The sequence below is a fragment of the Leopardus geoffroyi genome, chromosome C2 (genome assembly GCF_018350155.1).
Source record: "Leopardus geoffroyi isolate Oge1 chromosome C2, O.geoffroyi_Oge1_pat1.0, whole genome shotgun sequence".
NCBI lineage: Eukaryota > Metazoa > Chordata > Mammalia > Carnivora > Felidae > Leopardus > Leopardus geoffroyi.
The window spans coordinates 128,792,642-128,811,285 of record NC_059333.1 but is presented as its reverse complement, the minus strand read 5'-3'; the positions used below and the strand labels follow the sequence as shown (position 1 = coordinate 128,811,285).

Genomic DNA, 18,644 nt, shown 5'->3' with positions numbered 1-18,644 from the left:
CACAGAGCTTACTTAAAAAAAAAAGTTAACTACAAAATTACCCACAATACCATTTCTAGGTATACATCCAAAATTGAAGGCACTCAGTCAAGCACATTTACCCGTGTTCACAGCATCATTATTCACAGTAGTAAAAACGTGAAAACAGCCCAGATGTCCATCAACAGATAAATGGATTTAAAAAACCTGATATATACATAGAATAGAATATTATTCAGCCATAGAAAGGAATGAAGTACTGATACATGCTATAATGTGGATGAACCTCCAAAACATTATGCTAAATAAAAGAAGCCAGACACAAAAGTCTCATATTATATGATTCCATTTATATGAAATATCCAGAATAAATAAATCCATAGAGATGGAATGCAAATTAGTGGCTGCCAGACAGAGACTGAGGGAGGGGGAGAAGAGTGTTTAATGGGTAAGGAGTTTTACTTTGGAGTAACAGAAATGTTTTTGGAATAAGAAGTGGTGGCTGCACATCATACACAACTAAATGTCGCTGAATTGCTCACTTTAAATAGTTTTATATTACATGAATTTCACCTCAACAAATTATTTTTAAGAAAGAGGAGTGCCTGGGTGGCTCAGCTGGTTAAGCGCAGACCTCGGCTCAGGTCATGATCTCACGGTGCATCAGGCTCTGTGTGGACAGCTCAGAGCCTGGAGCCTGCTTCAGATTCTGTGTCTCCCTCTCTCTGTGCTCCCCCTCCCCCGCTCTCAAAAATAACATAAACATTAAACATTTAAAAAAAAAAAAGAAAAGAAAAAGCTGGCCTCTGCCCTGTAAATGGGGAAGGGACTGTAATAAAATTGGCTTTCAGTGACTAGAAAGAATTATGAGGAAATTATCACTTACAAGAGAAATCAAGTCTCAATTAAGCTAAAGAGATAAAGAGATTATGAAAACAATCAAGAGACCTCAAGACCGAACTGGAACTGGAATCCTGCAAGATAATGTGAAAAGGTCAGCAAAAAAGAGCACAGAGCAGGCAAAGCAGAGTGGGTGGAGGGGTTCTGCTGGAAGGTGGACAGGACCAAGAGTGGACAACCACAGAGTGAAAAAAGGCAGTATTTTGTTATTCAAATGAGTATAATTTTCCTATTCTAACAAAGGATGAAAAACATTTCAGTTGTTCGACTACAAAAACCAGACTTAAATTCTTCACTGCCAATTCCAGCAAACTAGGAATGTTGTTCTTATTAGAAAATATGACATTTGCTCATAATTTTATTTTTAAACAACCCAAATTCAAAGCTGAAAAACCAAAGTTGTTCCCCAAAACTCTCAACTCCCATCAAGAAAATTTCATTTTTCGCTATACAATCTTAAGTTCAAACTTTAATTCAAGGTCCGTGTCCTACATGTTTTGGCCTGTTTAGCTCAAGTTCAAATAATTCAATAGTTCAAAAATTTTTCCAGATGACTTTAAAAGTTAACTATTGGTTTCCCAAGGCCACAACAATGGTTGAACAGTGCCAATGAGCAAACCATCTCCCTTTATAAAAAGAGCCACCTTTATAAGCACTTAAAACACATTCCAGGAAGCTGTTCACATGTCTGTCTTCCCCACTACAATGTACACCTCACAGCAGGGCTAGGGTCTTAGAATATTTGTAGCTATTCAAATGTTAGATGCATGAATGGCAGCCTGTTGGAAAAATCAACTACATCAAAGATGAATCTAAAGGGAAATGGTATTTTAAAGAAACTGTCAGGAATCAGTTAAGGCAGAAAAACAAAAGTGATGTTGTGGAAACAGAACTAAAGCAGAGTTTTTGCTAATAAGTAACTGAGTGAACTTTGGCAATCAATTTTTTAACTATTTTCTCAAGGCATCAATTTTCTCAACTAATAAAACAAGAGAGTTAAACCAGATGATGTTAATGTCCTTCCCCAGCCACAAATTTCTACTATTCTATGATATCATCTATGATTTCCAAATGTCAGCCAAACCTCTATTATATTCTATGATATCATCCAGAGTTTCTAAATGCTAGTCAAAACTTAAGTAAAAAATTTATTTAGTCAAGATAATCTTCCAGTTTCTTAGTACAGTGTAGTACATGAGCCAGGAGAAAAAAAAGCCAACATCACTTATTATGTATAAAACCACTAAATACTCCGTATTTTAATCCACACTGAAAATAAATAAATAAATAAGAAGATCTTATTTCAAATATCCAAGTTTACGGAAACTAATAAGCTGAAATAGATACAATAAAATAATTTGTCCAGCAGGGGTCCTGGCTGGCTTAGTTGGTAGTGTGTGCAACTCTTAATTTCAGGGTTGTGAGTTTGAGCCCCACAATGGGTACAGAGATTGTTTAAAAGTAAAATATTAAAATAATAGTAAGTCCATCAGAATCTAATAAAACTAGCTGTAATCAAATTACAACTAGAAAATTAGCTGAGACCTGTTTAACTGCATTGTAAGACAAAGAATTTACAAATATTAGACTGTAGGAAAGAGGCATTCTTTCCTCATAATTAAAAAAGAAAAAGCACATAAATCTTCAATTCCTATAACTGTTCAAACAATAATCTTACAGAGTAAGATTTTTCATATAATCCTCTACCAATTCACCATTTTCCTCCAAACTTTCTCCTATAACCTTAAGCATCTCCACAGAATTTAGCTGAGAGCATATACATGTACGCACAGAGAGTATAAAAAGAATAAAAGTGAGCTTTTAAGAGAAAAACGATATGCCTAATGGACAACAGAAGACAATATAAATATGCCCCTCTCCCTCCACCCCCTTCCTGGCCAGGCCGTCTCATCTCCTGCCCAAGACTGGCCTCTTCCAAGGAAAGGCAAGCAGGCCCACCTCAGAGGCTAGGGAGTCAACTTCAAGGAAGGGAATCTCCTGATCCCCCTGAGGAAAAGCCAGGCATCTGCAATCACAAAGCACCTTTCCCCACTTTGCCACTTTAGGAAGAAAACAGGATAATACGGTCAAAATCAATAGTTCACTTAAAAACAATCCACTTGGGGCACCTGGTAGCTCAGTCAGTTAAGTGTCTGACTCTTGCTCTTGGCTCAGGTCAAGATCTCATGGTTTGAGAATTCAAGCCCCAAGTCAAGCAGAGAGGAGTCTGCTTGGGATTCTCTCTCTCCTCCTCTGCTCCTTCTCTGCTCACACTCACGCATGCTCTCTCTCTCTCTCAAAATAAGTAAACTTTTAAAAACTAAAAAGTAAAAAATAAAAAAAATCCATAAAAGAATTCTCCCAAAGATGTGACTTATGCCACATCTGCAGAGACAATAAAGGTACTTCACAAATCCTATCCAAGTATTAGTAAGTAACAAAAACAACCCATAATCTCCAGCATTATAACATAACATATGAAGCATGCCCTGCCATTGTGCTAGAATGTTCCAGTATCTGGCAAAAGATACTCTGGAAAATAACTTGTCATTGGTACCTGCCCTATTTAAATAAGAAAACAATCTGACTAGTTCAAACATGGATTGCAGGTACATCTCTGTAATAGAGATGGAGTAAGTTACTGTTTGATTTGGTCACCATTTAACTTCTTTCATAGCCAACTCCCAATAGGAGTATGATCTCTGATCTCAGTCAGCCATGGAGGCTGTTAGTAACTTAGAGCTGGCTGTTATGTCCAGTGTCTCAAAGCACAATGGAGAACTCACAAATATCCCTTTCCCTGCCAGCAACTTGCATTGCAAAGTGCTAACTTGAAATCCAGTTCCAAAACTATGTGAATTCTCTTCTTAGCCAAGTCATTCAGCTCTCTGCTAAAAGTCCCATGAAGGCAGGGATATTTATGTTTTACTCACCAAAACATATTAAGCCCCTAAAATAAGGCCTAGTAAACAATGAATAAATAACTGTTTGGAGAATTGAAAGTGTTGCTACTAAAGGCAATCAATCAACCAGATATCTAAGTGACCTCTTTTCCAAACATTCTATCATTTTGGTTTTCCTTCCAAAACATGCAAATCCCTCACCAACAACTAAACTAAACAGTTTTGAGGATTACATAGCATTTTCATATACATTATAGTAACTGTGGTAACAGACATCCTGTTGTAGTTGAAAAGTATCTCATCTTATATATGAAAACCAACACTCAGAAACAGGAATTAAACACCTGTATCTTAAGATGGAATTTAAACTTAAATATGAAGATTTCAAATTTAGTATTGTCCCACACCACATTATCTACTATACTCCCACATGTGCTTGGGTTTTTGTTTTCAAATTTTTATTTAAATTCTAGTTAGTTAACATATAGTGTAATATTGGTTTCTAGAGTAGAATTTAGTGATTCATCACTTACATATAACACTCAGTGCTCATCATAACAAGTGGCCTCCTTAATGCCCATCACCCATTTAGCCCATCCCCCACCCCAGCCCTCCATCAACCCTCAGTTTGTTCTCTATTGTTAAGAATCTCATGGTTTACTTCCCTCTCTTTTTTTTCCTTCCCATATGTTCACCTGTTTTGTTTATTAAATTCCATATGAGTGAAATCATATGGTATTTGTCTTTCTCTGACGGACTTATTTCGTTTAGAATACACTCTAGTTCCATTCACGTTGTTGCAAATAGCAAGGTTTCATTCTCTCTTTTTTTTCCTTCCCATATGTTCACCTGTTTTGTTTATTAAATTCCATATGAGTGAAATCATATGGTATTTGTCTTTCTCTGACGGACTTATTTCGTTTAGAATACACTCTAGTTCCATTCACGTTGTTGCAAATAGCAAGGTTTCATTCTTTTCGATGGAGGAGTAACATTCCATTGTATATATATACCACATCTTCTTTATTCATTCATCAGTCAACGGACACTTTGGCTCTCCCCAATGTTTAGCTATTGTTGATAATGCTGCTATAAACATCAGGGTCCATGTACCCCTTCAAATCTGTATTTTTGCATCCTTTGGGTAAATACCTAGTAGTGCAATTGCTAGGTCTGTAGGGTAGTTCTGTTTTTAACTTTTTGAGGAACCTCCATATTGTTTATTCCCAAATTTGTGTACATGTGCATGCACACATATACAAACCTTAAAATATTTTCCTTTAAGTTGGACTAAATTCTCTCCTTTGACAAATAGTTTAAGTTAGAAAAGATGCAAAAAATAATAATCCTTGGCGAGGCACCTGGTTGGCTCAGTTGATTAAACGACCAATTCTTGATTTCGGTTCAGGTCACGATCTCCACAGTTTGTGAGATCTAGCCCCGCGTCAGATTCTGCACTGACTGTGGAGCCTGCTTGAGATTCTCTCTCTCCCTCTCCCCTGCTCTGTCTCCAATAAACTAAAAAATAATCATCATCATCCTTGGCTATTTCCACTTCTAGACAAGATAGAATAATAGGACCAGACTCTCTGGTCTGAGATAGCCAAGAACCATACAAAATATGAGAGTTCACAAAGACAAGGACAGCTAGAGCATGCAGGATGAAATAACAGAGAGGAGAAAGTTACACAGGAAACTTCCAAAATCTGCACAGAGCTGCCCTCCAGTCTTCAGTTAAGTACTCATCAGAGGATGCATAAGGAAGTTGCATGAGAACAGAGAGAGGATAAAATGTACAATCTTACTTACATAGTAACTGGAATATCACCTACACCCACCAGCCAGACTGGAAAACCTCATGATTCACACAGGTCACTGGAGAAAGTACACAAAAGAGTCTTTAACTCAGTAGTGGGGAATAATTAGCCTATACTGAGCATTGCTCCTGTCCTATCTAACAAATCCTAAAAGCAAGATCTGGAGGATCAAACCGTTTCCAAGTACTTAACTGAGTCCAGAACAAAACCCAAGAATATTTATAGGAATACAAAAATATTCAGCACCCACCAGAGTAAAATTCCCAATGCCTCCCATCCAATCAAAAACTACTTGGCATGCAAAAACAAAACAAAACAAAAGCAAAATAAATAATTAAATAGATAGATGTTAGATAAACTAACTGAAACCAACCCAGAACCAGCAGAGATGTTAGAATTAGTAGAAAAAACATTTAAACAATTATTATAGCTGTACTTCATTGGTCAAAAGTTAAGAAATATGTAAGACATAAAAAGACCCAAATCAAATTTCTAGAAATAAAAACTACAGTGCATGTGATTAAAAAATACACTGGACAGAATTAATAGAAGCTTAAGCATTTCAGAAGAAAAGATGAGAAATCGTATTTCCCAGCTTTTAACAACTGGAAAATGCTTCTGCCAGAATCTCTCTCGAATACTTCACATCCTTCAACTGTAGTGCAGACCAACAGTCTGCGGAGAGACTGCCACATGTCAAGCCGTGGGGTGGCCTTAGTGCAGTATATGGGAAAGACAGAATATGATGGGTACAGTGATACTGATTAGTTTGCACAGAATGTAGAGCTATGGAAGCCAAGATGGGATATACTTAATCCAGAGAGTAGGGTACAAGGAACAGAAACTTGAGAAAATTAGGCAACCTCAAAGAAAATAAAGTATTAACAACCAATTTATTTAAACTCCCATCCATAAGCATAAGTCCAGTCCAACTCCCTTTTTGGATAATAACTCAGCAGACAATGGGAAATGATAAAGAGAATGATGACCCCCAAAAGGCATAAGATGGTGAATCTCCTCTAAAAAGAAGTCTGGTTTATTCATTCATTGAACTTTTACTGAACATCTACTACATGCCAGCTATTGTTTTAGGTGCTAGGGATATAGAGTGGAATGATATAAAAGGTCTTTAATCAAACAGAATTAACTTTTCTATAGAGGGAGACAAAAACGAGTATTAGATGCTTAAAATAGAACAGGATGATAAGAACAGATTGGTACTTGGGGTCAAACGTAGGAAAGCAAGGCTGAGGCAGTGACTTTTTTTTTCTTTTGAGACACAGCTCACAAGCAGGGTACAGGCACAGAGGGAGAGAGAGAATCTGAAGCTTAGCGTGGAGCCCCAATGATCCCACGACCCTGGGATCATGACCTGAGCCTAAATCAAGAGTCAGATGCTTAACTGAATGAGCCACCCAGGTACCCCATAGGCAGTGACATTTTAAGTTGAGATCTGGAAGTCTCCAGCCTTGTGAAGATCTGGGGAAAGTATGTGAGGCAAAGCAACCATAAAAGGCAGACCCTAAGGTGAGAAAGAGCTTAGCACCAGAGGAACTAAGAACTAAACACATGGGGGGAGAGGGGGATAAGAGAGGAAAGAGGTGGCAAGCAAGACTCTTAATATAAACATTGACCTATAAATCAGAAAGATCTGAACAGCCTAGATGCTTGATATTTATGAATTGTTAATTTCTTGGGTGTGATAATGGTTATTATAAATTTTTAGATTCCCTATCTTTTAGAGATACATAGTAAAATTTTTTTTATAAAATTATGTTTGAGGGGTGCCTGGGTCAGTTAAGTGTCTGACTCTTGGTTTCAGCTCAGGTCATGATCTCACAGTTCATGGGTTCAAGCCTTATATCTTGGGATTTTCTCTCACTCCCACTCTCTCTACTCCTCCCTTGCTTACTCTCTCTCAAAATAAAAAAAATAAACTTAAAAAAAATTAATGTTTGAGTTTCCTTCAAATAATCCAAGTGGGGAATCAGGGAAGTAAGAGCAAAGGAGTAGACTGGGGAGTGGAGTGGTATATACCCAAAAAAACTGGCCATGAGTTGATAACTGTTGAAGCTGAATGATGGGTACACAGAGGTTTGTTATACTAGTGTACTTCTGAATGTCTGAACTTTTCCATAATAAATACATTTTTGAAAGCAAATTGATTTAAAATAAATTGGAATTTTGAGGGTGATAAAACTATTCTATACAATACTTTGGTGGATACATGATACTATGCATTTGTCAAAACCCATATAACTACAATAAAGTGAACTTTAAAGCATGCAAATTAAAAAAAAAATCATGTAGGAGGTCAAGGAATACCAGGGTGAAATACAGAATATAATATGACTCTTTCCAGAACCAGCTTTTGTGGGACCCAAATGCATCCATAAGCTTTCATCTATAAAGTACAAAGCCCCAAGGTCTAAGTCAGCACAGTATGCAAAATTTAATATGGTTGGGTATCCATCCCTTTGTCTAGGGATAGGGCTGAAGACTTTCACAAAATAAGGCTGAGAATCCCTGATATTTCTTTTGCCAGCAACTTCTATGTGAAAACTGAATTACTATTGCTTGTAAACTTAATGGTAATATCTCACTGTCGTTTGCTTTCCTTGCAAGGAGATTACTACACAGCCATTACCATAAGCAAATAATAAATACCACCAGTAAATTTTACAACTCTGAAAGAAAGTTGGGACAGGTATCCCTCCTCCCCCCAAAAAAGGAAAGGTGGTCACCATTTTACAATACCATATTTCATTTCATGCAAAGTGTACCATTATTTTTTTGCGGCACTAAGAAAGAAATAGAACTGTCAATTAATTGAATACTTACCATTGAGTAGAAAATGGTTCCAATTTCAGAGATGTCCAAACATGGGAAAACTGTATATCATATAATGAATGAAACATGGCATTCAAAAAGTTCATGAGTTGGGCCCCATCTCAGATCTCCTAAACAAATTGCTCAGGATAGGTCTAGGAATTCATATTTTGTTTGAGTTTCTCAGATGATTCTGGTTAGATAAACACTAAGTAAACTGCTAGCCTTCAGAGGCAGCACAGAAAGAAAGCATGCACTCTGGAGTCACATAGCCCCAGACATCTCTGTGACCTCCAGCAAATTCTGTAATTTCCCAGAGCCTCAGCTTTATCTATTTAAAAAAAATGTCAATGCCACCACCTACTTTGTATGACTGACTAAAGGAGAACACATGTGAAGTACTTGGCTCACATGTGAACAAGAGGTATAGCAAGAGGTATACTAAAACACACATATTTATAGAAGAATATATTTATTTATAAACAAGACATAAGGGGCGCCTGGGTGGCGCAGTCGGTTAAGCGTCCGACTTCAGCCAGGTCACGATCTCGCGGTCCGTGAGTTCGAGCCCCGCGTCAGGCTCTGGGCTGATGGCTCAGAGCCTGGAGCCTGTTTCCGATTCTGTGTCTCCCTCTTTCTCTGCCCCTCCCCCGTTCATGCTCTGTCTCTCTCTGTCCCAAAAATAAATAAACGTTGAAAAAAAAAATTAAAATAAAAAAATAAATAAACAAGACATAACATTTATTTTATGAACAAACATGGGACCTAGAAACTACTTTTAAGAAATATTCTTGGGAATGCAAGCTGGTGCAGCCACTCTGGAAAACAGTATGGAGGTTCCTCAAAAAACTAAAAATAGAACTACCCTACGACCCAGCAATTTAACTACTAGGTATTTATCCACGGGATACAGGTGTGCTGTTTCGAAGGGACACATGCACCCCCATGTTTATAGCAGCACTATCAACAATAGCCAAAGTATGGAAAGAGCCTAAATGTCCATCGATGGATGAATGGATAAAGAAAATGTGGTATATATATATAATGGAGTATTACTCGGCAATCAAAAAGAATGAAATCTTGCCATTTGCAACTACATGGATGGAACTGGAGGGTATTATGCTAAGTGAAATTAGTCAGTCGGAGAAAGACAAAAATCATATGACTTCACTCATATGAGGACTTTAAGCGACAAAAGGGATGAACATAAGGGAAGGGAAACAAAAATAATATAAAAACAGGGAAGGGGACAAAACAGAAGAGACTCATAAATATGGAGAACAAACTGAGGGTTACTGGAGGGGTTGTGGGAGGGGGGGATGGGCTAAATGGGTAAGGGGCATTAAGGAACCTACTCCTGAAATCATTGTTTCACTATATGCTAGCTAATTTGGATATAAATTTTAAAAAATAAAAAATAAAATAAAAAAAAAAGAAGAAATATTCTACCACTCAGCAGTATCACTTGCTGGGCACAATACAAAGAATCATTCACTAAGTATATATTATGTAACTCAGCAATATACACACACATTTGTTTTGGCACATCAGATTTTAAGGGGTCCCACAATAAATCAAAGTTGTTTAATAACATTTTGATCAGAAAATATTGTACTTGATTTGCATCAACAAGGGTAACACAATAAAAGCATACGTTTTTAAGTGTAATACAATTTCAGAGTAGCCAAAGGCTCTATTTCATGTCCAAGTTTTTGTTTTGTTTTGTTTTGTTTTAGTATGTATAACTGGCAAGTTTTGTCACAACACTGGCTTAAGTGCATTAAAACCACAAAAGTAATGCTATGGAATTTCTCAATTCAGGGTGCTCAAAGAAATACCCATGTTTCATTTGTTTCTAAAGTGACCCTTAAAATCCAAACAGTATTTTAGGCAGCACCTCCAAAATTGAGTAGTCAACTCAGGATGTGACTCACAGGGGACAGGTTTAGCTATAATTGGATAGAGTTCTCCCACATGTGTAGCATGAAGAAGGGGGGGAAAAACTCAAAACCCACAATTGCACAATGTCTCAGCCTAACTCTCCCAATGAAGAACACATGGACTCAAATTAATGCTGCCTCGATGCCACCAACCACACCCAAAACACCCAGGTCTAAGAGTTTGCTTCAGGGTGCTAACTCAACTCCAACAACAATCACCCACACCTCCTCAGGTCATGTCAGACCCATCGGTAGGGAGGACACCCTCACTGCCCTCCCTGACCAAGCACTTGGCCTAAGGTTTAAGAGGAAAGAGAGGTGCTGGGAGGAGTGGAACACATGGCTCATCTCATTTTTCTTTCCATCAACCACCTCCCAAAAGAGAAGAGTCCCTCAGTTCAGCACCCCAATTCTGAAACCTTAGCGTCCTCTGTGACTCCTCTCTTTTCTTTAGCCCTCAGGTCTCTCCCCACTACGTGGTTTTCCAAACTCCCTGCAAATTCCTCACCAATCTATGCCACTCCTTCAACTGCCCTAGTTGATCCCTCTTATCACAACAAGGCTGACTCTGTCCCATTTCCCAGATCCAGCTTATCTGTCTCCAAGCCCCTTTTCACTGGAGCCAGTCATCTTTTCTGTAACCCAGTCCTGTTTGTGCACTCTCCTTTCCTAAATTCAGCAGCTCCTCATTACCTACAAGATAAAATTCAAATTCCTAATCCAATCTTAACCTAATTCCCAGCTTTATATTCTCCCTGGCTTTGCCAATTTTTCTCATTTTAGCCATATTAGATTTTTCCTACTTCCTGATTTCACACCCATCTGCTTCTATACATCTATAGCTTTTTCAAGCTATCTTCTCTACCCGGCGTGAACTGCTCCTCTTTTCTGCCTATCAAACCCATCCTGAAGATGAATTTCAAATGCCTCAGTTCCTGGAACACTTTCCCTAAACTCTCTAAGCCTCTCTCCTCTTCCCCTTCTAAAGTCAAAAGTAATCACTCCTACAATATAAAAGTACCCACTCCTCCAATAAAAGTAATCACTTCTTACTTATGTCAATCAGCAGTATAACTCTTATCTCAGTGTTACAGTTATCAATATAAAAGTCTCCCCTACAAAATTCCCAATTCTTCAAGAAAAGGAATTTAATAATTCTGAATTGCTATTTTCTCCCTCAATAGATGGTACTTGGTTGAGCTTCAAAAATTTTGACTGGACTGATTTGGAGAGCACTGATCTCATCTTGTATTAAACTGATTTTAAATAAGATATGAACAATGCTTAATTCTTTCAGAGGGTATTTATTTAAAAGAAAAGCAAGTTACCCAAACTGAATTTCTAATTGGTGAAAGGCAGAATCTATTCTTAGAAGACCCCTGACCCTTACAAATCCCTATCACTACCATGACTGCTGCCATAACCAGTTTATACCATATTGCTCACCCCTCAGCATTTTATTCCCAAACCCTTAGCACTGCCCCAGTCACATGCCAGTTTCACAAGTCCTGGATTTCCAGGGAACTGAGTACTATTAGAATTATCAATTAGAGAGAGAACATGGGAGGATGCAGGTAATAGTCAAGACCACAAACATGTGGCAGCAGGCTTTCAGAATCTACTTCTTGGGTATTTTTGGTTAATCACTGCTCCTCCAAAGCTCACAAGGAGGCAAGATGGATTCTGGATTCAGGCATGACTAAGTCAAGACCTGACCCTCTACCAAAGGGTCCCAAATCAAAGTCCTCAACAGTAAAAATGGGGAAATGGACATGGCAGCCTGTTAAGAAGAGTAAATGAGAGCAATGAAACTAGGCCTGAGGAAACAGGGATGCCACCACATGGAGAGTAAAACCTCCTGAGGCTTTTGGAGTCTCTGTACACGTAGACTTCCATCAGGACTGTATGCCTTACAATCAAGGAAGTGGGTTAGTTACATACTTCCGCCAAGCCTGTTTCCTCATCTATAAAATGGAAATAACAATATATATTTAAAACAGGAATTACCTTTGTGCCTGACAGAGGGAAAAGATTGCTACATGTCAGCAGCAATCTAAAAAGTGTCAACTACTAGTCTTCTAAATATTATTCAAAAAAAAAAAAAAAAAAAAAAAAAACCTGTTATACATCAACAGCTCTTCAATAGTCAAAGCCCAATCCTGGGGCACCTAGGTAGCTCAGTTGGTTAAGCGTCCGACTTTGGCTCAGGTCATGATCTCGCGGCCCTTGAGTTCAAGCCCGGCATCAGGCTCTGTGCTGACAGCTCAGAGCATGGAGCCTGTTTCAGATTCTGTGTCTCCCTCTCTCTCTGACCCTCCCCCATTCATGCTCTGTCTCCCTCTGTCTCAAAAATGAATAAACGTTAGAAAAAAACATTAAAAAAAAAAAGCCCAATCCTGTCATTTACATATTGTGAAATGACCACTCACCTTTATCCCCATTTCTTCCCCAACTCCCTGAAAGGAAACTAATGAAATCACAAAGACATTAAACCACAAAGACAAACACAAAGGGGAAAAAGACAACAACACATCATAAATTTCAACAAACTTCTTCAGGAGGGGAGCCAGGTGAAGAAGTGGTCACTGCTCCTCAGGACCCCTCAGGCACCAAAGGCCAGCCTGAGGCTCAGGCTTAACAAAGAGGAGCTTCTATAAGGGGTGGGCTCCCAGATCCAGCAGGAGACCTTAGTTTTTTCTGAAGAAACTGAACCACAGAGGCAGAAGAACAATAAAGAGAAGTCCAAATCTATACCGGGAATGGTGGCACCCTCCATCCCTCCTTAACCAGGTAACCCGAACCCGGACAATCAGTGTATTGCCAAACACACCAGAGGCAGGCCATTGGAGATACCTTCTCTGCAGACACTAGTCCCAAGGAGGATGTGAAGGTACTGTTATGTGAGGTAGATGCCCCATAAAAAGTCTACCTGTACTCCAAGGGAAGTTGTGAGACCACCAGCACACACACTCTCTCTCCTGATCAACTTTCCAGCATCTCATTCTTAATTGTAGACAGCCAAGGACCACCAGATGTTTGTGATGTAAACAAACATAAAAAGAAATGAATAAGCACACTGGAGGGAGCAGAAGAAATATTAAAAACATATTAAACATATAGAAAAAATGAAAATCAAATAGACACATACCTCAAAGATAAAATATCCATAAAATAAGAATAAAATGGAAACAGAAAATGAAATTAAATGGAAATGAAACCAGAGAACAAAAACCTTCTGAAATTTAAAAACACCACCATTAAAATTTTTTAAATAAAAGCCTGTAAAATCGAGAAGATCCCCTTGCTACTTTCCACATCCAAATACAAAGATGTAACTAACAGACAACATAAGTTAAGAGTATCTGAAGATCAATTCCAGGATATTCAATAATCAAACCAACACGTGTCTCAAAAAGAAAAAACAAAAAATAAAGGGTAGGAAATTATCAAAGTAATAGACATTCTCGAAAACTGAAAAAATATGAGTCTATAGGCCAAAGGGCCTATAAAATAAAATAGACAACAGGTGAGAAGGACCCACACAAAAACTTACAAAATTTCAGAATGCTGGAGAAAAAGATGCTTACCTTCAATTTAAAAAAAAAAAAAAAAGGAAAGAAAAGAAAAGAAAACAAAGAAAAATAAAAGGAATCAGATGGCTCTGGATTTTTCATCAGAAACCGTTAAAGCCAGGGGCACCTGGGTGGCTCAGCTGGTCCACTTTGGCTCAGGTCGTGAGTTCAAGCCTCACATCGGGCTCCACACTGACAGTGACAGCCTGCTTGGGATTCTCTTTCCCTCTTTCTCTGCCCCTTTGCTGCTCGCTCTTGCTCTCGCTCCCTCAAAATAAATAATAAACTTCAAAAAAAAAAAAAAAAAAAACCTTTATAAAGCCAGAAACTGTGAAAATGTCATCAAAATTATGGAAAAAAATATTTTCAGCCTACTATTCTAAATTTAGCCTAATCATCTATAAAACATCTATAAATCATCTAGAAAGTATCTAGCGTAGACACCTTCAGACATGCAAGGCCTCAAATAATTTACCTACCATGGAAGCCACTGAGGGTACCCTTTAGCAAATGAGGCAAACCAAGAAAAAGAAAACAAGTGATCCAGGAAACAGGCTCCAAGGCAGAAGAGAAGGGAACAGAAATCACAGAAAAAAACAATACTACTGTCCAGACTGGAGCAAGAGAATGGAAGGCTCCTGAGCAAGGGAGTCTCTAAGAGGAAACCAAGTGGAACTGAGGGATGATTTGTGCTACCTGGAAAAAATATCAAAAGGCACTGAACATATTTCTTGGAGTGTTTGAGGAATGTAGCCATAGATACACGAAAAACTAATCAAAAACTTGAAGGCAATTATTTGCTCCAGGGAAAACAAAAAAAACAGAGAAAAACCCCCACATAATCTGGCATCACTATTTAACTCAGAAGTGAGCAATAAATTTTTATACAATAATGTAATTTCTGATGATTGGTTTTACTAAAAATTGTTATGTAGCTATACTGAGGGACTGAGAGAGAACAGGGCAAGTGATCAATTATGATACTAGAAAGTCAAGTCCCTATTCTACATTAATTTCAAAATATGAAAGTAAAAACCAGGAAAATAAATGAACAGAACTATAACTGGTGTGAGATGGTGGCTTCCACTGTAAAATAGGACGTGGAGGATAAAGAGGCTAAGAGTAGAACACTGCTGTTTTATGTTAAGCCTTTTAGCACTATTTGATTTTTTAACTGTGTGCATATATATTAATTGGATTAAAACAACAACCTATTCTCATATCAAGGACAATTAGTTCAATTTATAAAGCTGTCATTATCAATTTCACTTACAAGTTTTTTATTTGGAATTCCAAACTCATTGTCTTAGATATATTACAAAATGATGGTTAGTTTCCCAAGTCAGCGTTCAGAGGCATTTAACCCATCATGATACAAAAATATGGTACAAACTATTATTTCAAGTAGTCTTAAACACTGTAAGAGTTTCTGTGAGAAACTGCAGTCTGAGAACTCAATATGCCTCGTACAGATCTGAACCCTACGCACTTGTTCTTCTGCCCCCAGGAGCAGCCAAGGAATACTTTAAAAGTAGAATGGATGAGGGAGATGGACATGGATCTGGCAAGAAAGAGAGTCAAACTCCCGGTAACAAGTCCACTCTATTTGCATTAAAGAAAATACTACTGGAGGTCCCTCTTGCCCCAGAGGCTGGTCAGTGAGGCAATCTTCCCTCCCCTCCTCCCCACAGCCCATTCCTGGGCAGAACCTGGATGCTCATCAGTCAGGTGACAAATACATACACATCATTTGAAGTATTAATTAGCAATGATTTCTTTTCCACCATGCCATAATAAAACCTCTATACAAACAATATCTTCATTACCCTTAATAAAACTTTGTGGCCTATGTCAACATTATGTTTAATTTTTTTTAATGATTATAAATTGTGTGACCTTGAGAAAGTTACTTAAAGCCTCACTTTTCTCAACTCTAAAATGGAAATAATGGTGTCTACTTAACTGGGTCATAAGAAAATTAGAGGAAATGATGTGTATAAAACATAAAGGGGCAGGTAAATGGCAGGCACTCAATCAATGTTAGCCTCTGGTTGTTCCCTGTCCCTCATCCCCACCTGGCTGGTTTCTAACACGTATTCTTATATATAAACAAAGCCACAAATCATATGCAGTATATGCTTTTACCAAAAACAAAAACAGAAACCTTTAAAACCCATGCATAATGCATTAATTTTTAAAAGTAATTGTGTGATACGAGTCGATTTATAAGTATTTTTCCTAAATCTTAGTTTTATGTTCCAAGTACTAACCTAATTTGCAGTTTTAATTCATCTCAACTAAATTTAGCTTATTCAACTAGACTAAAAAGAGGATTAAGAAGGGCAGGACATTACAGAAACTCAGCATTCTTCTTTCATTAAAGACTACAAACCCATATATGTAACAACGTGTAAACAGACCGCTGCAAGCAATACCATTTCAACTTTGAGTCGACCTCAAGAAAGTCTTATAAACTTAAAAAAAAAAAAAAAAAAAAAGAATAAAACTGACAGATAATGGATGATAAAAAAAAAATTCTCCCCCCCCCCCCCCCCATCACACAGACACACCACAAACTCGAGATTAAATGAAGAGGGGGTAAATGTTATTCTGTGCCGCAACACACAAAAGAAAGTCTAACACACAAAGAAATGTCTAGGTATCTGCAACTACCAAAGACTTCCCATTTGGGGCCATTTCTCTCAGACCTTCCTCTAAGGCTCATTTCCAGAATCCACAAAGTCTCAGCACAAGAACACCATTATTTTTCAAATCAATTCCCCAAACGACAAAGCTAATTACGTACAACAGAACAACCAACTGACCCAAAGCTAAGTTCTCCTTTCCCTACAAGGTATTCAAAGGAGGCCCTGAACAAACAGTCCACAGTCCAACACATCCAAGACAAGAACCAAAAAGATACTGGAGAAGTTAGCAGGTCTGCTACCGGAAGATTCGTTCACCATTTAAAATCATGCTTTTCGGTCACAAGATTTGGAGACTGCCACTAACGTGTAGTGCCCTTTCTCCCTTCCCCCCTCCCGCCTCATTTAAAAAAAAAAAAAAAAAGTATGGTAACAAGAAAGTAAGAGCACAGTATTGTGGTAGTCACAACCACAGGCAAGAATGTGCAGGTTTGGTCTAAATAAACGTGGACTCGAGGTATCCAAAATCCAGGGCCCTAGAATGACACGCATCAGGAATGGTCAAAGAAACTTGATGCGGCAGGGAAGAAAAGTTAGGGCGCTTGACTGCGGAATAGGGCCAAAGGCTGAAGGGGCTGTGAGGAGAACGGAACCGGGTGGATCCCAGGTCTTTCGCGGCGGGGCAGCGAGGGCGAAGGGGGTAGGCCGGAAGGCTGACCTGGGGCGGGGGCCGGGCAGGGACCACACCTCCCGGCCAGCGAGGCAGGCAAAGGCCAAGGCCCGGGGACGACCCCGAGTACTGGGACGTGACCTGCTCGCGGTCCCCGGCCCGCGGACTGGGCCGCAGGCAGCCGGAAGCAGCCGGGGTCGGGCCCGACCTGCCCACCCCGGAGCAGGCGGCCCCTACTCACCAATGAGCCGGCGCACCTCGTCCTCGCTCAGGTAGAGGCTCACGCTGGGCCCCGCGGCCGCCGGCGACAGCGCAGGAGGCCGCGGGGCCGGGGCGGCGGCGGCGCCGGGCGCGGGTAGCAGCGGCAGCAGCGCGAACAGGAGCAGCAGCGGCGGCGGCGGGGCCCTCAGGCCGCGGGTCCCGGGGAGGCGGCCCCGGCCCCGCGGCCCCGATCGCGCCGTCCCGCGCATGGCCGCCGCCGCCGCCGCCGCGGAGCAGCTTTGGCTTCCCGCCGCGCCGCCACCACCCACCCCCGGCTCCGAGCCCCTCACAGCCCCGAGCCGGGGGCGGTCGCCCAGCTCATCGCGCCGCCGGCCCGTGGCAGCCGGACGCCGCTTCAGACCGCCGGAGCGCGCCGCCGCCGCCTCCTCGGCAGCATCGTCCACTGTGGAGGGCTGGCCGCGGAGGCGCGCCCGTGCGCGCCGCCGCCGCCCCCCGAGAGCGCGTACGCACGCACACTCCGCTCTGTGCTGGCCGCGGCCGGGCTGGGAGCGCTTTGATTTTCAAGTGCCGCCGCGGGCTCGGGGCATTCTGGGCACCGTCTGAAAGGAACCTATCCCCACCTTACGTTGTCACCAGCCTGAGGTTTCCTTGCCTGTTGTCTGTAACACCCCCGCTTCCCCATTCCGCCCCGACACAGAGTCCAGACAGGCAGGCAGGCAGGCCCCGGCCTCGTCTGCGGCTGAGTGGGGTCCCAGCTCCAGGGAAATGCTTGATGCGGTCGCTCAGGTTTGCATAAGAGAAACCAGCTTTTTCTTAGTGAGAAAATGGAGAAAAATGGAAAGCACCTTTTATCCTACCATCGGAGGTAACATTAACATTTCTGTGTCAGTTTCCATGTATAAATATTATATGCTTTTATTCTCCAAAAAGATCCTGCTCAGCAAACTTTAGTAACCTTATTCTTAGAACCTTACGAAGTTTTATTTTTCATGATCGTTGTGCGCCCCCGTTATCAACCCTATCTGGGGTTGTTAACCTGTGGTGCGCAGTAGTGTGTTGTCTGTTTTTCTCTGCGTGTGCTTGAGCACACACAGAGAAGTGCTCTGTACGTTTCATCGTTTGTTCTAGCGAGACCCTGTCGCCCAAAGAGGTTAAGAATCGGGAATA

General features: G+C 40.2%; 1 protein-coding gene across 2 annotated transcripts in view; it reads right to left on the bottom strand.

Moving 5' to 3' along the window:
* Positions 1-17,932, bottom strand: part of RYK (receptor like tyrosine kinase) — a 101,465-nt gene extending 83,533 nt beyond the window's left edge. For both annotated transcript variants that reach the window (XM_045503589.1, XM_045503590.1), the window contains exon 1: positions 17,497-17,932. In XM_045503589.1, coding sequence (XP_045359545.1) covers positions 17,497-17,725 — 229 coding nt within the window. In that variant the 5' untranslated portion in view covers positions 17,726-17,932. The remainder of the gene's footprint in view (positions 1-17,496) is intronic.
* Positions 17,933-18,644: the final 712 nt, after the last annotated feature.